The sequence below is a fragment of the Nothobranchius furzeri genome, chromosome 12 (assembly GCF_043380555.1).
Source record: "Nothobranchius furzeri strain GRZ-AD chromosome 12, NfurGRZ-RIMD1, whole genome shotgun sequence".
Lineage (NCBI taxonomy): Eukaryota > Metazoa > Chordata > Actinopteri > Cyprinodontiformes > Nothobranchiidae > Nothobranchius > Nothobranchius furzeri.
In genome coordinates, this window is record NC_091752.1 from 59,863,038 (window position 1) to 59,883,889 (window position 20,852).

General features: G+C 43.3%; 1 protein-coding gene and 1 long non-coding RNA gene across 4 annotated transcripts in view; one reads left to right on the top strand and one right to left on the bottom strand.

Annotated features, from left to right (window-relative positions):
* The window catches only part of vps8 (VPS8 subunit of CORVET complex), a 164,231-nt gene that overhangs the window by 44,652 nt on the left and 98,727 nt on the right, over positions 1–20,852 (top strand). For all 3 annotated transcript variants that reach the window (XM_070542769.1, XM_054750617.2, XM_054750618.2), the window contains exons 12-19: positions 4,142–4,249; positions 4,396–4,476; positions 11,205–11,375; positions 11,619–11,693; positions 13,403–13,438; positions 13,746–13,836; positions 17,825–17,871; positions 17,942–18,031. In XM_070542769.1, the coding sequence (XP_070398870.1) occupies positions 4,142–4,249; positions 4,396–4,476; positions 11,205–11,375; positions 11,619–11,693; positions 13,403–13,438; positions 13,746–13,836; positions 17,825–17,871; positions 17,942–18,031 (699 nt within the window). The remainder of the gene's footprint in view (positions 1–4,141; positions 4,250–4,395; positions 4,477–11,204; positions 11,376–11,618; positions 11,694–13,402; positions 13,439–13,745; positions 13,837–17,824; positions 17,872–17,941; positions 18,032–20,852) is intronic.
* LOC139062186 (uncharacterized) lies at positions 19,195–20,394 on the bottom strand. The gene is made up of 2 exons (XR_011515770.1): positions 20,173–20,394; positions 19,195–19,443 (listed from the first exon to the last, which is right to left on the bottom strand). It is a non-coding gene; the product is annotated as an uncharacterized lncRNA (long non-coding RNA).

Genomic DNA, 20,852 nt, shown 5'->3' on the forward strand with positions numbered 1-20,852 from the left:
CTTAGGATCATGGCCTTGGGGCTTAGGATCACGGCCATTGGGCTAAGGATCACGGCCTTGGGGCTTAGGATCAGGGCCATGGGCCTAGGGTCAGGGCCATGTGTTTTAGGATCAGGGCTGTGGGTTTTAGGATCAGGGCCATGGGCTTTAGGGTCAGGGACAGGGATGGAAATTTATAAGTTTTTATCAACATCAATGGCATTGTTGATTCTGTCTATCGATCCAATTCTATCAATTCCAGAGCAGTTAAACAGGTGGCAAAAAGTGACTGCGCAGGGCTCCTGCATTATAACAGTATAACAGTCAGTTTTTTTTATGGTAAATAATCAGTTGTACCTGTATCAGTTGGAAATATCTTTCCAAATGTTCTCTTTTATGCCCCCTGTGAAGGCAGAGTCATCTTCTTGTTCGGTGCGGTGTTGCTGTAGCTTTTGTAGAGTGGGTAAAATCTCACCACAGGTCAGACCTTTGTTCCTGGAGTCTGCTAGTGTGGAGGTGTATATATAAGGCAAATGACGTTAACGTGATAGGCAGTATTGGTTTAGTAGTGATCTGCAGTAATAACGAGTAGACGTATGAACGTCACCACTGCTGCTGCACTGAAATTCACTAGTCTGGAGCGGGTCTAAACTTATCAATAACATTAAGATATTGCGTATTTTGTGCCTAAAGGCTTTTGGATATTCATAATGCTTCCTCCCTAGAAGAAAAATCTACTTTGCAATTATTGCAAGTTACCCTTTTTTCATGCTTGTTACAACCCTAGGTGGTAGTTAGTTGTGGAAGGAGGGGTGACATAATAACTGGAGAGCAAAAGGGGGGTGAGTATAAATAAAAATGTATTTTATTAACACAAGGAGCAAACACAAACTCTCAGTCCTTGATGGAAATATCGGGAACTAAGGTTCAACTTACTCTTATTCAAAATAAACGAAGGCGACGGGGAAGAACAAAAAACACCTGAGGCAAAAGGCCTCAGGAAAAAAACAGCGAGAGCAATTTATTCTATATTTTAACAAAATGCCGGAGCTACATAAAAACCAGAAGGAAAATAACAAATCTTGATTGCTAAATATAATTTTATTTACAAAATGAAAACCTAGCTCTGAAGCAGAAATTCAAGCTTTAAGAGCAGACCAGAAATATTTAACAAAGGATCACAAAACGAAAACGGCTCTATAACAAAAAGGATTTAATCAAAAGAACTACTTATCTCACAATGACCAAATCACAAAAGTTCTTAATCCTACACGAAATCGTTTAGCAAAGGTCCAAGGACTGAGGAGAGAAAGGCAAGGGCTGTGTCTCAATTCAGGGTCTGCATCCTTTGAAGGACCCAGCCCACCCGGCCGACGTGGGCTGCGTCCTCCGTCGGCCGGGTAGACCGGATGTTAACGGCTGTGAATTTGGACAGGCCTAGCCTTCATGAACTCCCTCGGCGAACGTTCCGTCGCCTAGCAACCGTGGAACCGCTGAGCAGGGAGAAGGAACTTTAAACGATGGAGCTCGACGTTTTATTTAGCTTTTTAATCATTTCCTTGACTGTTGGAGAGCTAATTCAGAGAAAATACTTTCGACAAGCTGAGCCTGAGCAAAGATGTGATAATAGTTTTTAATACTTTCTAAGGGTCTTAATTTGACCAAAACCGATTTATCACCTTTTAAGACTTTTCAAGACCCAGCGGATACCCTCTAGTAAACAATTCTCATTTGTAAACAAAAATAAAATTCAAGAGTTTAATGCAGAACTGATTTTATTTAGATATTTCTTTTATATGTACATGTTTAATCTTCCTTAACCATTTTTTTCTAGCAAAGTAAAAAGCTGTCAAAGTTCTTCCTTCTCTCCTGTGCCCTCTGCTGCTCTGCCTCCCTCTGCAGCCTCTTGTCCTCCCTGATCAGCTCCAGAAGCTGGTCATCGCTGGCACCTTCCCCTGGATGCCCATTTTCTCCAGAATAGTCTTAACAAACATGGAAGAAAAGAAACAGGAAGAGAAAAGAGGACAACGGGTTATTCCTTTCATGTTTTCGCAGAAAAAAATAAACTCAAACGAGTTTTTAAAATATGAGATGTTATTGTACCTCCATGCCACAGCCGCCGAATACTTTGCTCCGGTGATCATGTGGTCCATCTTCGCCCTAAGCTTAATGAAGTCCCTGGTTTTCTCTTTTGTTCCTAAAATACAAACCTCTATTAAAATCAGGGGGAAACGTAGCGGGAGAAGTACACCGAAAGCGGCCGAGCATACGAGCCGAGACCGCAATACAAACACTTTTACTGTAACATTTCTAACTAAAATAACGTTCATGTATCACAAAAAAGTCCTTAACCTCACAGTTTTCAAGTTTATACTTACATTTATATGCGCAATCCTCTCCGACAGCTCCCGCTTCACTGTCCGCCATTGTTTTTAAGTTTTTCTGCCGGCCGGCCTGCAAGGCATCTTGGGAAATGCTACCCATTGAAGGATACACCGGACCCATCCTTCATTCAGGCGAAAAGAAGGCCGCATTCGTCGACCGCATTTGAAGGAGTCTTCCAATTGGGACAGGCCTAGTCGCGGCGCTGTGACGTAACCGGCCGACGAATCCGGCCGACGTAGGATGCAGACCCTGAATTGAGACACAGCCATTGTGTGAAGCTGTGGTTCTCTCCCAGAGATCAGACAGCTGCTGTCTTTTAAGCCATCAGCTGATGACTTGCAGCTGGGGTGCTGAAGGCAGGCCGAGGTGGAAAGTCAGGCCCTGTCCACACGTAGCCGGGGATCTCTCATCCACACGAAAACTGAGTTTTTTCACATGAAAACTGATCTTTTTAAAAACTCCGGCCAAAGTGAAGATCTGCGTTTTCTCCGTTTTGGGTGTCTGCGTGTGGACAGACAAAACCGGAGTTTTAAGGTCCGCAACGTCACTTTCCGCGATAAAAAATGCTGACATCACGTGTGCGACCTGTGTTTACACTAGCCGGCATCATGGATGCCCTCAGAGTTGCGCTCGCTTTATCAATTGTCCAAGCGCTTTTTGCTTGTTTGTTTTTGCAAGCGGAATTACTGCTCCTTGCGGAAGACCACAGACGAAGGACGAGGTTAAGAACGGGGGAAGTACTGCCGCCTACAGGTCTGGCATGTCCTTAACAACGTATTTATCCGGGTACGTGTGGACAGTTTTTTTTTAAACGAGGTGGTGTGGATGCAAGTTTTTGGAGGGGCGGATATTCGTTTAAAAAAAAAACCCTGCTACGTGTGGACTAGACCTCAGCCTGATAGAGGACCTGAAACCAAAAGGGAGTGGAGCTGGGTCTTTCCGGGGAGTGGGAGTCCAGCATCCATCGCAGTGCTTTCTTGTAAAATACAACCAAACGTTTGAGCTTTTGTGCCTCTTAGACGCCATGTTTCCTGCTTCCGTAGGCCATGCAACGTGCGCGGTGTTGTGCCGACTGGAATTGATAAGAGGAGCTTTTTCCAAAAGTGGCGAACCATTCCTAGGAATTGAAACAATGGGAGCCAGTTCTCCACAAGAACCAGTTTTCCATTACCACCCCTAATCAGGGAAAGGCAAACTGGATGACTAGCCTAAAAATAGATACCTTACCTATAAGTAGAATAATAAAAGTAAAAATTCTCATTGAGAGTAAGTAAGGATTAGGTTGAGGTTGTGGACTGGGCATGTTTTTGTGCTTTAGTGGTAGATTGAGACATCCAAGATGCAAAACATAATGCTACCATAGGTCATTGATTCCCTCTGCAGTAAGACTGTGTAACTCCTCAGCTTAACAGTTACTATCATCCTTGTACATGCTAACATCAGAGCTGCATTTAAGACCTTTGCAATACCTGCACATTTCACAGTCCAGTCAGGTGTGTTGGGGCACGGAAACATCTGGTTGCCCTGGGAGACGAGACTCACCAGAATCTTAAAAACTGTTTTTGTAGCACAACTATTAATTATTGAACTCTGTGCAATTAAGAGTTGATTTCATCTCTATACGTGGTCATCTACAGACCATGAGTCTAGTTTGTTTTAGAACTTTTGTTGTTATTCTTCTTATGATTAAGTTTAGTTGTGGTTAAAAGTAACCAAATTCTAAATGTGGTCTTGTGATATTTGTAATAAATGCCTGAAAGTCTACTTCTTTCACCAGACTGATCCATCCAGTGTCCCTCATTTGGCTTGGCAGTTTGTCCCAGTTCAGAAGATGGTCAATCCCATCCTGGCTTTCTGTAAAGGAGACTCAATCCACTTCCTCTTGGTATCTGCCCAGCTAAATGTTCAACCTACCCAACATTTATTTTTTGCATATTGCAAAACAGTCTTGCTTAAATGATCAAATCTCTGTTTTTGTGATCTTTTCCATTTTTTCTGTCTCATAATGTTTTTGAATCTTCATTTGTTCAGGTAAAAAAGGAAGAGGTGGGCACCATCCATGTCATCAAACAACGCCAGCTCCACCTCAGCTGTGACATCATTAGCTTAAATGTAAGTGCCTAACTAAGTTTAGTGAACACACATTGCAGACATGAAAATCCTTGAACTTTCAGAAAAATGTACTGTTTTGAATCCGATATTGGTCACCTACATGACTCATGGAGATAGGATGAGAAAGTATTTGGGGGTGAGGGTTTATACATGACCACGAGGGTTTCACAAATTAACCAGTTTCACTATTAAATACGGGGGGGAAATATTTGATTGATCTAATATTTTTAAATGATGACATCAAAGAAAAAATAAGAAGTTATGGGCAAATATTGGTATTGTAATGGATTTTCTCAATATGTTTATCAATAACCCATTTCCTGTAGTGAAGAGAGAAGGAGACAATGAACAACAAGTCAAACAGTTATAACTGTGGCAAGATGCTCGAAGCATAATGCACCGAACATCCGGTCACAGAGTTTATTTACAGAGAGGGAGAGGTTGTGTGTGTGTGTGTGTGTGTGTGTGTGTGTGTGTGTGTGTATGTGTGTGTGTGAGTGCGTGTGTCTGAATGTGTGAGTATGCAGAGAGGCATAGAGCAATACATTTACATTCAGTTGATTGAGTCCATGATCAAGAATTAGTAAAGATACGTTTTTCCATAACATTCCCTCCTGTTTATCCGAATAGGATAACCAAACAAAGGGAAGCAACAAAACAAAACCAAACCAAATAAGGAAAACAAAATAAGTTAAGTAATAAAGAATATTATCCACTTCCGTTGATCAGGATGGTTTCAGTCTTACGTTGATAAGTATCTTGAAGTCCAGGTCCAGAGCATAATAACGTAGTTCGGAACATGAAGCGCAAAGTTCAACTTCTCAATAGGAAGACTTCGGGGTCCTTCCATGGCGTGTCGAGACGGTTGTCCAAATTGTCAGGGAACTGATCTTGTCCCCGAAAAGTCCTTCAGGTCCTTGACAGTGAAACCAGTCTGGAGATTTGGGTGCAGGTGCTTGAAGTAGTTGATCCTTTTCCAGCGTCTCTTCTACGCTGTGTCCTGTTGTAGTTGCGTCCAGGGGGTCTTCAGCCGAGGTGGATGCAGGTTACGTCGTCCTGTAGGTCCGCGGTCAGGGAGGAGCCCCAATCCGTCATTTCAGTTCCAGTTCTGTACCCCCTCAAATGCTGCTGTCTCAGTTGTTCCGTCAGGTGCTGAGAGGTGGCCCAAGTGCAGGGCCATGAGTGCGACCACCAACATCAACAATGTGGTGAACCCAGCAAGCTCGAAGCAGATCTTTATCTTGATCTTATCTTCACCGGGTTTGAGAAACGGCACCCTAGTGGTGGTCCACTCCTTTGTAGTCGGACTTCGTTGCCGCGCTAGAGCGGTTAGTTGACGTTGATGAGCTTGCAGTGGGATAGATGAATCCAAGATGACCTCTCAGCAATCTTCACAGCAGTGGAAGTAATGAGGAGTACCTCGAATGGACCTCTGGCTGCCCCATCTGTTTCGCTTCAGCACCTTCATCAAACCCCAATTTCCTGGTTTCACGACCTGTGGCGAAAAAGCACAAGAAAATTCTGGGAGATCACTGTTGATTTTGAATTGTTTTCAGCAACAATCATCTAATATTTAAGTTAATTCCATCCAGGCAGTGTAATAATTTGAGGAAGTCATTATCAGCCTTCCCTCCTCTTGAGGCATGAGGCAACTCAGGGCTCACCAGAAATAAAACATAAACAAAAGGGTCCGATACCGGCAAGCATTGCGCCAACCCGATGTTAAAAGTGGACCTCACATAACATGTGAAAAACACCCATCCCAAGGAACTTGCAGTTACTAGTACTCGTCAGCAAGGGGCAGAGTCGTGCAACACAGTGTGCATAAAACAACAAAACAAACCAAAACAACTACCCAAGCAACAACAAAAAAAAAAACATAATCTGTGTAAAGAAAATTGAAAATAAACACAAAAAGTGATTTACATCACCTAGAACCATGTTATGACCATGTTTATTTATAGAGAGGGAGAGACTGTGTGTGTGTGTGGGAAGTCAAGAATGTGTGTGTGTGTGTGTGTGTGTGTGTGTGTGTGTGTGTGTGTGTGTGTGTGTGCGTGCGTGTGTGCGCGCGTGTGTGTGTGTGTGTGTGTGTGTGTGTGTGTGCGCGTGTGTGTGTGTATGCGTGTGTGTGTGTGTGTGTGTGTGTGTGCGTGCGTGCGTGCGTGCGTGTGTGTGTGTGTGTGTGTGTGTGTGTGTGTGTGTGAGTGGCTTGTGTGGGTGTGTCTGAATGAGTGAGCATGCAGAGAGGCATAGAGCGATACATTTACATTCAGTTGATTGAGATCAAGAATTAATAAACATAAGTTTTTCCATAACAGGTATTTTAAAGACTAAAGGGGAAAAATGTAAACAAATAAACAACATAATTACAAAATAACAAATTTTAGGCAAAATTTAGACACAAACTGAGGACAATATTTTCCTGATATACTGGGTTTATTTAGTTGTCTGAAAAGCACGTTTAAAAAAAATACTGTGATAATACCGAAAACCGTGATAATTTTGGTCACAATAACCGTGTGGTTAAATTTTCACACCGTGACAACCCTAGTCCCGGGAAGGTAGCAAAGTGCCATAAGTCTTCACATGCTAAAGCCCCCTTGGCCAAGATAGTTTGTTATGACCATGTCTTGTCTGCAAAAGTTGTGAGTTTGGCTTGTGAGTTTGCTCATATTTAGTACTTTCTTCTGAGTCTTCAACCAGTGACCCCGTAACTACCCCTTCCTCCGTCTCTTTTGGTCATGCTGACCAGACCAATCCCCCGGATACTGGTGTATGGGAGGACGACACAGTTTCTATTGCTGCTACTGATTCCTTGTTCAGGGACAGTGATGCCAGCTACATGTAGGACCACAAGGTTGGGAAACGCTCCTTGAGCCCATCAGTAGCGAGCTCTCGCATTTTGGAACAGGACTCCATGCTGGAGGCTGGACCTCATTTGTCCTTTGTGAAGCAGACTTTATAACTGGTTTCATCACTGCTTGGTATTGATAATCCTCCTTCAGAGATCACTGATTTTCCCCCCATTTTTTTTAAAGTTACTCAGAAGCCAGTGTTCAATCAATCCTCACAACCCTGAAGAGCTTCACCGCTGCTGGGCAGACCCCAGTGGCCTCTTTTATCAACTGTACTTACGAACTGATCTGTGTGTATATATCGTGCGTTAGAACTAATTTACACATTGTTTGGAAATCACCATTTTGTACCTGTGCGTGAAAATGTTCCTAAATTTAAGAAAACCTCAGGCCATGCGTAGGAACAACATCTAGTGCTAGAACGGGGAACCGCAACACTGAAGGTCTCAGTCATCCACATTTGTTCACAATTGTTACTCTTCCCATATTTATGATGTTTTAATCGTTGTTAATATATTAATATTATTTTTAATTTACTTTGATCGTATTTTGTCCTTGTGAAGCACCTTGTGATTTTGCTTGAAATGGGCTAGATAAAAAAATGTTTCTTATTATTAATAAGGATTTGTCAGAGCATGCGGAACGAGTAAACGCGTTTCCGTGAGCGCACTGACAGGAGATCCGTCAGGAGCTATGCCGTGGACCCATTGTGGAGCGACAGATAAAACACATGAATCCGATATCGGGGTCTGGGTTTTAAATTGTTCTTATATTTTACTACATCCTTATGAGCTGTCTTTAGTGAGCGCAAAGACAGCTATGTTGTACACCTGTGCAATGAAACAATCTTTTATCTTGAATTTCTGAAAATATCTTCGTCTTCGTCTTCGTCTTCCTCCGCTTATCCGGGTCCGGGTCGCGGGGGCAGCATCCCAATTAGGGAGCTCCAGGCCGTCCTCTCCCCGGCCTTGTCCACCAGCTCCTCCGGCAGGACCCCAAGGCGTTCCCGGACCAGATTAGAGATGTAACCTCTCCAACGTGTCCTGGGTCGACCCGGGGGCCTTCTGCCGGCAGGACATGCCCGAAACACCTCCCCGGGGAGGCGTCCAGGAGGCATCCTGACCAGATGCCCAAACCACCTCAACTGGCTCCTTTCGATCCGGAGGAGCAGCGGTTCTACTCCGAGTCCCTCCCGAATGTCCGAGCTCCTCACCCTATCTCTAAGGCTGAGCCCGGCCACCCTACGGAGGAAACTCATTTCGGCCGCTTGTATCCGCGATCTCGTTCTTTCGGTCATTACCCAAAGCTCATGACCATAGGTGAGGATTGGGACGTAGATCGACCGGTAAATCGAGAGCCTGGCTTTCTGGCTCAGCTCCCTCTTCCCCACGACAGATCGGCTCAGCGTCCGCATCACTGCAGACGCCGAACCAATCCGCCTGTCGATCTCCCGATCCCTCCTACCCTCACTCGTGAACAAGACCCCGAGATACTTAAACTCCTCCACTTGAGGTAGGACCTCTCCCCCGACCCGGAGGTGGCAAGCCACCCTTTTCCGGTCGAGAACCATGGTCTCAGATTTGGAGGTGCTGATCCTCATCCCAGCCGCTTCACATTCGGCCACGAACCTACCCAGCAAGAGCTGAAGGTCAGAGCTGGATGAAGCTAGGAGGACCACATCATCCGCAAAAAGCAGAGACGAGATTCTCCTGCCACCAAACTCGACACACTCCACACCACGGCTGCGTCTAGAAATTCTGTCCATAAAAGTGATGAACAGAACCGGTGACAAAGGGCAGCCCTGGCGGAGTCCAACCCTCACTGGGAACAGGTCCGACTTACTACCGGCTATGCGGACCAAACTCACGCTCCTCTGGTAAAGGGACTGAATGGCCCTTAACAGAAAGCCACCCACCCCATACTCCTGGAGCGTCCCCCACAGGGTGCCCCTGGGGACACGGTCATAAGCCTTCTCCAAATCCACAAAGCACATGTGGATTGGTTGGGCAAACTCCCATGCCCCCTCCATCACCCTTGCAAGGGTATAGAGCTGGTCCACAGTTCCACGGCCAGGACGAAAACCACATTGCTCCTCCTCTATCTGAGATTCAACTATCGATCGGACCCTCCTCTCCAGTACCTTGGCGTAGACCTTTCCCGGGAGGCTGAGGAGTGTGATCCCCCTATAGTTGGAACACACCCTCAGGTCACCCTTCTTAAAGATGGGGACCACCACCCCGGTCTGCCACTCCCTAGGAACTGCCCCCGATGACCACGCAATGTTGTAGAGACGTGTCAACCATGACAGCCCTACAACATCCATAGCCTTGAGATACCCAGGACGAACCTCATCTGCCCCCGGGGCTCCGCCGCTGTGTAGTTGTTTGACTACCTCAGCAACTTCTGCCCCCGAGATCGGACAGTCCATCCCCAGGCCTCCCAGCTCTGGTTCCTCCTCGGAATGCGCATTGGTGGGATTGAGGAGCTCCTCAAAGTATTCCTTCCACCGTCCGACTATAGCCTCAGTTGACGTCAGCAGCTCCCCATCCCCACTGTAAACAGTGTGAGCGAGTTGCTGCCTTCCTCTCCTGAGGCGCCGGACAGTTTGCCAGAACCTCTTTGGAGCCGATCGATAGTCTTTCTCCATGGCCTCACCAAACTCCTCCCACGCCCGAGATTTTGCCTCGGCAACTGCCACTGCTGCACCCCGCTTGGCTATCCGCTGAAAATATCAGATATGTAAATAACAGGTTCATTCCATGAGGTATTTTATTTTGTTTTTTATTTACTTTTACATCTAATCAGAAAATTTAAATATGACGAAAGTCATTTTACATTCCTAACAAATAAAAACACACTTTGAGAAATGCCCCCCCACCCCCCCACCCCCCCTGCAGCTTTTGGCTTACGTCTGGGTGCCCCCTAGTGGTAAATACATCCAACTGATACAAGTCTGATCACATCAGTCTGTGTTTTATTATTGTTTATTTAATAGGGACAGATCGTGTCATTTTATTAATGTCAATGCAAGTAGCAGTGATAAAATCATGTTTAACATGAGCTAATACAACAATCAGTACTATATATGAGGTCATTTTGGTGAATTTAAGCATAAAATTGCATCTTCAGGAAACCAGGAAATCGCATCTAGGATGAACTAGTACTGTCTGTATTTTCTTATCGTGGATTGGGCGATCAAAGTTTAAAATAAGTGGCTGAGAAAACTTTTGGGAGTGGCCTGCATAACGCCGTCTTTTACACCGTCGTAAAAGTCGCAGAACGCCGTAAAAGGCGGTGTTTTGTGCTGTCAAAAATGCCGTCTTTTACACCGTTCTGAGGACGCGCTAGAAGTGCCCGCAGTTCGGCATTCAATGCGGCGTTCAATGACTAGATAAAATGTTGTTTTTTACAGCGCTCTGAAAGACTACATGAAGACGGCGTGCAATACGGTGTTGAGAAGGGATTTCCACCACTTTTTTCTGTGTTTTAAGTTTAAAGACGGCGATTAAGACGCCGTTAAATAACCAAACATGCTCAAAAGTGGCCGAATTGTGATCCCTAAGGTTTGCGATACAAATGCGTGTGTCTCACGCTCGGTGCGTGAGAGTTGGCAGCCTTGCTAATGTAATGCGCTTTGGAGTCCTCTGGCTCAGAAAGGCACTATGCGAGTGCAGGTTATTCATCATTATGATGTTTCTGCTGCTTGTGTGGTGCCACCTGTCTAGGTTATCATTACGAAGAAATGATGTCTGTAAACTCACCACGATCAGAAGTGTACACTTATTTTATAGAGATATTTATCAGAACCTGCACACTGTGATTGGTTATAGAATGTGATAAAGGTCTAATAATATCTGCTTTTTCCTGCAGTGGATCAACAGCTGTACGCTGGTTTTGGTGGACAGCCATGAGAAGCTGCATGTTGTAGACCGGCCCTCTCATGAGGTGTTGGAGACGCAGGACTTAGAGCAGGTCCAGCTGGTCTATAACAGCCAACACTTCAAATCACTGGCCACTGGAGGAAACGTTTCTCAGGCACTGGTGAGGGTCAGGCTGATCTAGAGACTATAGTTATGTGTTTGAGATCAAGGATGAAACCATGTGTAGGGTGCATATGATCCAAACAAATATGAATTTTCTAAAAATATTGTTACTGGATTAAAGAGGATCATGGAAATGTGTGTTTGTTGTTTAGGTCATGTGATAGGACGCCTGCTTGGCTCAGTCTAAGATAAAATCATGCTTCACCAGTTTTACCCTGACGGCTCCATGTGTGTGTTCTAGGCTCTGGTTGGAGAGAAGGCTTGTTACCAGTCAGTGTCTACTCATGCTGGACAGATCATCTGTTTGGGCACTAAGGTAGTCTGACCGTACACACACATGCATGTACATGCCGGTAGTGAACTCATAACAATATACTGTTGTAATGGTCAAATCACCAGATTTTTCCTTTTTCCATAAAGTCACTACGTTACTGGAGTTTTCATTGTTTCTGTGTAAAAAGGTCTATGTCTAAAACATGTAGTGGTTAGTAGACATTATTCAATTCAACCTTAATAATAAACTTTCATAATCCCAGAGGGAAATTAAGTGTTGTTGTAAAATATTCTTTAAAGCAATTTAAAACAATAAATAATACTAACAATAATGATCCTATATTAGCTGATACTCTTCTACTCTAGTAGTTAAAGATGCTGATGCCTGTGGGCAGGAAGGATCTCCAGTATTACAGCAGGTCTGAAGAAGAGTCCAACCAAAGATGCTTTGTTGTTGCATGATGTGTTATGAAGAGGATGCTCAGAGTTGTCCATCATCTTTTAGATTTTATGAACAATAATTTTTTGCACCATCATCTGGTGGTTCCACAGTAGTCTCCAGAACAGAACCAGCCTTTTTTATCCAGTTGTTGAACCTTTTTAGGTTTCTGGCTTTTATGCTGCTATCCCAACATGAGATCACACTCTTCTCCATGGACTTGTAGAAGATCTGCAGCATCTTGCTGCGAACACTGACCTGAGCTTCCTCAATAAGTCTGCTCTGTCCCTTCTTTGTAGATGGGTTTTCTGTTGTGCCTTCAGTCTAGTCTGTTGTCTCTATTATACAATGCCTGGCTGAGAAAAAAAAGGTCACCACCTGGATTTAACTAAGCAAACAGGTAGATAATTACTGCACGGTCGATTATCTTTCAGCTGCAAGATGTTTTTAACCCAACTGGTGCAATGAGCTGCTTCTCATTTCTTAACCATGTGGAAAGACACATCTGGTGGTTGTGGAATAGATGTTAGTGTGTGTGAGAAGAGTAAGATCGTTGGCATGCATCAAACCGAGAAAACATCTAAGGAGATGCAGGAATGACTAAAACTGGGTTAAGAACTGTCCAACACATAATTAAAACCTGGTTTGAGGAGTCCAGATGGACCCTGTTCCAGAGTGCATCAGGGTAAGAAGAGAGGCAGATGAGGTGATGCACACATCATGCCTAGTGCCTACTGTACACGCCTGTGGGGGCAGTGCTATGATCTGGGCTTGCTGCAGGTGGTCAGGTCGAGGTTCAGCAACAGGATGTTCTCCCAGAATGAGGTCAGATGACTACCTGAATATACTGAATGACCAGGTTATTCCATCTTCCCTGACGGCACGGGTATATTCCTAGATGACAATGCCAGGATTCATCAGGCTAAAATAGAGAAAGAGTGGTTCAGGGAGCATGAGACATCATGTTCACACATGGATCGGCCACCACAGAGTCCAAACCTCAACCCCAATGAGAGTCTTTGGGATGTGCTGGAGAAGGCTTTGTGCAGCAGTCAGAATCCACCATCATCGATGCAAGATGTTGGTGAGACATTAATGTAACACTGGATGGAAACAAATCTGGTGACATCGCAGAAGCTTATCGAAACATCACCACAGCGAATGTGTGCTGTTAACAAAGCCAAAGGTGGTCCAACTGAATATTAGAATGTGACTTTTTTTTGGTGATGCGTTATTTTGGCCGGGCAGTGTATTATGGGTGTTTGTGGGGGGCTTGTGTCTCATTTTGACAGTGTTCTTTCATCTCTTTGCAGTCTGCTCACATCATGACTTTAAGGAACTGGAAGGAGGTATTTATCATGTTTTACTCTGAGGTTACTGAACACCCGACAGCTGGGAAAATATTAAAACAACTCCCCTAAGATATCAGCACAGACTTATGCTGTCAGCAGAATTCTCTGTCCGAAGCCGGGATTGAACCTGTAACGTTCCGATTACTGGATAATCCGCTCAACCTCCTGAGCTTCCTCTAGAGAGAGTACACAGATCCAACTCACTGTTCTTGATAGATGTTTATGGAAATGGGAAAAGGAGAATGAAATATTTTCTGCAACCCAAATTAAACAAGAAGGTATTGAAGAGTTCTTTTGTCTCCAGCGGTTGGACTGTTTGCTGAAACAGGAGGATTTTGTTGAGGCTCTGACGTTGGCCTGGTCCTTCCACGAGGGGACCGCTAAAGCTGTGGTTGGTGGGTATCAAGTTCAGCACACATCAGCTCCTTTCAGTATGTGTTACAAAGAGAGGTGTCACTGACCAAGATGACACAATTAAAATGCTAACAGTCAGTATACAGTAATCCCTCGCTACTTCGCGGTTCGTTCATCGCGGATTCGCTGCTTCGCGGATTTTTTCTTTGGAGCATTTTTCAGGGGGAATTCGCAGATTCGCGGTATTTGTCACTGATTCGTGGTATTTTTCTATGCGAAATATCAAGAAATTCTTGTTTATTTTTTATCAATTTCATCATAAAATGCACTTTTTGTAATAAAACTAAAAAAAAAACAAGTAAAAAAATTTTTTTCTTGAGTTTTACCCACAAAAAGAGAATGTGATCATACGATAATTCAGTATAGTACTGTATGTCAGACTGGTCGGCTGGATTCGGGAGTTGAGCTTGTAGGGAGCGTGGTTTCACAGACGCGGAAGTGATAGTGTCGGTGAAACGCCGGCTGATCTAGGAAACCCCCGAGCGTTCGAGCGTCAATGAAGTGACACGGAAATGCCGGGCTTTCCAGAAGTAAGTAAGATAACTTACTATGAGCTAATAGTTCGTTGGATTGATCGGTAGGTTGGAAACTCTGATCATGAATCTGAAGAAACGATGACTGAGTGGTGAGCTGGAAAGGCGACTTCCGTTTATAGCCGCGGTTTGTGACGTAGGTGCGACATGGAGGGAATCCCCACGAGGGGCATGCTGGGAGTCCCTACTTCACGGATTTTCACCTATCGCGGCCAGGTCTGGAACGCATCTACCGCGATAAACGAGGGATTACTGTATTACCATGTACCTTCATTTCTAACTTTTCTGATTTAGACATACAATTTGTAAGAATTCTACAGCGAAAAAAATCACAAAACAGTCTAACGTCTCAATCATATTGGAAGGAAGTTTATATTGAAACAGTTTTAATTCTCAGCCATGTCGGGGTTGTTCGTTTTTTTCCCCCCTTTTCAAAAAAGAGAAGAGGGACAAAGTTCCTGTTTACAATCTGTCCCGCCATGGTTCCACAGCCAGTCGTGTTTAAGCCCGTGAGATTGCCAAGTCTGCGCCGACATTATAATTCAACACTGACTGGCAAAAAGCAGCAGCTCTGAGGAAAAAAATGGAAGCCAGTAAAGAAGAGCGCCTCATGAGTTATTTCTTGTACTCCTAAGAAGCCATGGCATCTTTTTGTTTTACTCTAATATTGGGTGAAGCTGGCTAAAGGCTAACAATGAGCTAACAATGAATTACAAGCAAATAGTCAGCTCTAAAAAATCTCAAGCTACTTTTCAATTATCAACAACTGGATATCACAGTGAAATGTACTTATCTACTTTTCAACATACTGTGTATGACTCATCATGGCTCGTCAACTAGAACCTTATGGTGCTGATAATTGGCAACTACCAACAGAGTGGAAGATTCACTTTGGAAGACCGTTTTGAAAACCCCAAAAGTCACCATTCCAATAGAGCTGGGGTATTCAATTCCAGGCATGGAGGGCCAGATTCCAGAATGTTTCAGTTTTACCTCTGTTTCAACACACCTGCTTTCAGTCAGCAGGAGCCTCATTTATCAGGCTTGCTTACGCACAAAACGGGGTCGGAAAACTGCGTAAGCAACTTTCCATGCAAACTTTGGGATTTATGAAAGAAACTTAGCGGAAAAATGTGCGCAACTTTAAGTTGACTAAGGACCTGGCTTACGCACATTTTGGACATGGAGAGCACCTGCAGTGCTGCTGCTGAGAAGGATACAATTATGAAAACCTGCAGCATTATCACTTGTACTGCTTCATTTTCACACAGAACAAGACCCCCCACACGCACGCACACACACGCGCACGTACACACAGTCTGAAGCGCAGAATACGGAACGCAGAATATCCGCAGGCGGACAGATTGAGACAGAATGTCATGCGTCTGTGACTGTGTGTGTCCTGTCACTGTGACCCAATTGATCATGCGCCCTGGCTACTTGGACAAGGGAGATCTCCGTTTAGCTGACTGGCTAGCGCGTGTGACTTTCGATTTATGAAGCGGAGATTGTGTGCAGCTGTGCGTACTCCATGTTTGATAGGTCGCAAACCTACTTGGCATAAGTACATATTTTTTTGCTGAGCTTTAGTACGGTTTTAGTAAGGATTCTACACAATGTTTGATAAATGAGACCCCAGGTGACAGGCTGGGTTGACAGGCTTCTACAGAGCCTGAAGAGCTGCTGCAAAGGTGATTCAACCACTGAATCAAGTGTATTTGAACAGAGCGACCATTAAAACGTGCTGGATACCAGCCCTCCAGGCTCTGAATTGAAAACCCCTGCTATAGAGGTCTTTAAAGGTGGTAATATGTACTGGGCTTATGTACCATCAGTGGGACCTGGAAGAAATAAATGCTTTAAAGTGATTCACAAATTTACAGATGGGGAAGTCTATTTAAAATGATTCCTGTATTGTGACCATACCTTAAGACTAGCTTGACAAAATCAGCTGATCAAATTGTTTGATAAAAACTTTGGGCAGAAATACTGAGAGGCACTGAAACCAAAACAGCAACCAGGGCAGGACATTCATCGTTATCATATTGATTTGGCCAATTAAAGACAAGGGTAATAGGGTACGAGGATAAAGTATTAGTTACATTGACTCCTACAATAAATAGGGGGAGGGGCTAAGCTCAAAAGCAATATCAGATTGTTTTTTTGAAAGAACTTAGGGATTTTTGGGAAACATTTGCCGTTAGAGAAATTAATTAATTACTGATGGAACTGAAACGCAGAGACAGCTCTATGACAAAGTTCTTGAAGTCTTCCTGTGCAGACAGGAGGATGGTTTTCATCTATAAATAATCAGCAGCTTTGGTGAGTGTTGTTAATTTTATTTTCACATAAAACCAAATTATTAAATACAATTTATTAGCCGTTGATCATGAACTGCGGCCATGGCGCAGGCGCGGCTGTAATGTAGTAGAGGGTTGAAACTGTCTTAAAGAGACAATGTGTAGTTTTTACCATTAGTCTCGGAAAACATCCATCGAAATGTTGTAAATTAATTGAAAGATGCCCAGTTGATGAAGAATATTGGCAGTTTCATAACATATAACCAGAAAAATCTGTTCTAAAATACATGGAGCCGGTCTAAGTCTCTGGGCGACGCCATATTGGATGCCATGTTTCCTTCTACAGAAGCCCATGAGGACAAAATGCAGTTTCTGATTTTTAACAAATGGTTACAAAACTTTCACCAATAATAAACATTGTTGTTTTACACGTTTATCTCTTCACTCGTTGCCAGTGATGAAAGAGAATCTGATGTTCTTGTTATTTTGCTGGAGGTTGTGCTCCCAGGGATTTTTGTGGCACTGGGTGAACTGTTAATGGGGTCACCTCATTAATACCTTATTTTTAAAGCTGTGTAAAATTGGAAGGTTTTGATTGGTTCCCTTAGCCCAATTAATAAAAATATGATTCTTGTAGTAGATTTTCCCAGTTACAGAAACCAACCTAGTCCAGTACCAAGAGCTAGAATTACAAGATCTGCTGTTAATGGGCGTAGACGTGTGGTTGGGCCCACTGCAAAAGGCTGCTCAGTGGGGGAACATTACAGAGGAAGCAGGGTCTTATGCTTGGATTGTAGGCAGATAGAGGCTAGACGAGGTTTCTCATCACCAGCTCAAACAAGTCCTTTGAAGTTTCTGTGCTGGGCAAGACTCGTTAGCTGTAAAGGGTTTTGGGCCAGAGGGATGGAGACCAGGTGTTGAGTGATTTCTGGTCTCGGCTGGGGAGAGCTTGATGGCATTCAACAACATTGAGACTTTTTCAGTTGATAAACATTTTTCTGTGGAGTAGAAACAGTTTTCATGTGATTGTTTCAGCCATTAAGACATTTTATAAAAGAAAGTGCTTGATGAATCTGCAGATCATTATAGACCATGTTTTGTGCGTGTGTGTGTGTGTGTGTGTGTGTGTGTTGAAGGTCTTCCTGGGGATCCAAAGAAAAGGAAGGAAGCTGTCAGTGACAAGGTCAGGCAAGTTTGTTCTTTCCCATTGCACTTACAGCTGCTTTTTTCACTCTGGAACATTGTGTCTGTAGATGGCAGAGATTCTTCTCCAGTTTGCAGAGTATGCTTTAAAAAAGTGTCCAGAACAAGGCAAGATCCAGGTGATGGGGCAGCATTTCCAGGTAATTTAGAGATTCACTCTTTTGTAACTTTTAGAATAGTTTCATTGTCTACACCAGGGGTTTGGCAACCTTTTCCTATCAAAGAGCCATTCTTACCTGTTTTCCACAATAAAGAAAACACTGGGAGCTACTGCAGCTGCAGCGTTGTGGGTGGGCCTACCCATAAGGCAGCTGAGAGCTGCTTTAACCGATCACAACAGGTGACAGCAACCAAAACCGTTCGCTCATGACGATAATTAATAAAACAATTAGTATAAGATTGATCCAAAAGTTGTAGCCCATCTGTGTCTACAATATTTAGATATTTTTCACACTTTTGGTGGTTTTGATGAGCAGGTGCTGCTTTTTACCGTGTCACACTTGTCCTTTTAAAACATGTTAAAACAGTTCAGAGTACAAATCCAGGCTCTGTCTCGTTGTTGTAATTAAACTTTGTACAGAACAAAACTTTACATGAAACAATGTTGAAAAGGTAAGAAAAGGATCTGATCAATTCATTTTTCCCCCCTTATTTGATGGAGATAGCGCAGTGAGCATGGCTGTGGTGTTAATCAAGTTTAATGTTTCTGTTTGCAACAATCTTCACAAGAAGACAAAACAGTAAATGACCGGTTCACACTGACTGGATATTTCCCGTATCTGACTTGTTATTTTGATGGAGAGAGAATAGAAAGAGTTACCCTGACGCATGCAGATGTGCTGACATTTTAATCGTTATGCACATCGTGGAGGTAGCTACATCAGTCAAGAAAAGATTCCCATCAGAACATCTGAGCTGGACACTGTGCTCAGCGCAGATCGCTGTCAGTGCGCACGTAAGGTGGACAGCAAGCTGGAGATGTGTAGAGGGCATTGGAGCGTGTCGGTCACCGGCAGCAGCAGAACCACAGCGCATGCAGGAAGATTCCTCCCACTGAAGCGAGTGTTTTCCAAACCATGTCTCTAAGAGAGACGTCACTTAGAAAATGTTCCCTGATGATGAAACTGTGGCTGAATAGCGCTTGTTCCTGTCTCTAGGGCTGCAACTAACGATTATTTTCATAATCGATTAATCTGTCGATTATTTTTTCGATTAATCGATTAATCGGTTTGTTATTGTTTAGCTATTTAACCTATACAAGTGATGGATGCATTTCAGTTAAGAAAAAAAAAACATAAGAGAATTGTGCAGTTGACTGCAATCTATTTTATTGCACATGAACACAGTCAGCAGTATAAAATGAGCTAAACAGTGCAAAATATCAGTCCAGAATAATTTTTTAGCATTAGCTGGAAGCCTGCTCCTTCCACCATGGATAGTGGCCTCATGTCTTTTACCAGCATGTTTAGAATAGAGTTTGTAAGTGGTATGAATTGCTGGGGGGTGAGTGTCTCTTTCCCCATGTAGTTGTCCATCGTTGCTTGTTTTTTTTCTGCATAAGAAACACAAATAGACTGAAATAAGTACACATATAAAATAAAGCAGCACACACACTACAACACTAAATCAATATTATATTATTTGAATTAATTAACAATATACAGTGATCATTTATTTTGAGGGTTACGTTCTACAAAATAGCCCGCAACAGGAGATATTCAGAAAAAAAGTCTAATTTTTTTACTATTAAAAAGCTCTAAGTAAGAAGCTCATGAGGTTTTTACTTTGAGTCGGGAGTGTTTAAATTAGCTAGAAAAATGTGAAAAATGATTATTTTGTGTAATACTGTTTAAGAAACATGATAAAAATGTGTTGTGAGGCGTTTTACAGCGTTAGACAGTAAAACAGCCTTTTAATAGTAAAAAAATGACTTTTTCTGAATTTCTCCTGTATTTAAAAATTGAAAGCGTACAACTATGCCGCGTTATATTCACCTGGACACAGCTCGTCTGTATATTTTTCACCGCGGAGTTGTCCTTTTTTGAATGAGGAACATAGTTATGGGTTTGTGCCGTTTTTCTCTTAACGAGAACATTCTTATAAACAGACGTGCTAAATTTGGCAAGCGCATGATTCACAACACGGAGGAGATTCACGATTGCATCTAGTCAATCAGAAGTAGAACACCGTAGACTGACGCGGCAAAAAAACATGTTTAACATCCACTATAACGAACTCAGCTAAAACACTAAGTCCAGCTTGTTTATTTTCTGTTACTTACCGGGCTGGCTCTTCCAAATGACGGCTCACTTGACCGCGGTGCTCTTCCTCAGCCCCCACGTTTTCGTCTCAAATGTTCACTTAGGGACGTCGTGCTTCCGTGCCTCGCTAGATGGTTTTTGCATATTTTGCCTTTTCAATGCATCTAGTGAAGTGCTCCCATACTCGTGAGGTTTTTGTCCGGGGTTTCTCTAAAATTTTGTCGCTTCTATTTTTCTTCCGTATTTCCTCTTGTTCCGCCATCTCTCACAGCAAGATGAGCGTCAGTAACGTGATACGTCATGAAAACCGAGGGCACTCATTGGCTCATTTCTTCTTCTACGGCTCCACTGGTAGATCAGTGGCTCATTACTGCCACACACTGGCGGCAAATTTAACAGCTTGTAACCGATGTCAGATTGTGGTAAAAATAGACTTTATGCGGTAAAATATGATTATTAAACAACTAATCGATGACTAAAAAAGTTGTTAACTATTTTAATAATCGATTATAATCGATTAAATCGATTAGTTGTTTCAGCTCTACCTGTCTCCATGAGCCTGTCTGAGGCAAAAGTCCAGAATCTCATATCCTCTTCAGCTCAGAAAGCTCCTATAGAGACATCTGATTATGCACAAGCAGGTGACCTGTCACCCTGTTTAGGTTTACACAGACAATCTTTACATTTAAGATTGGCTTAC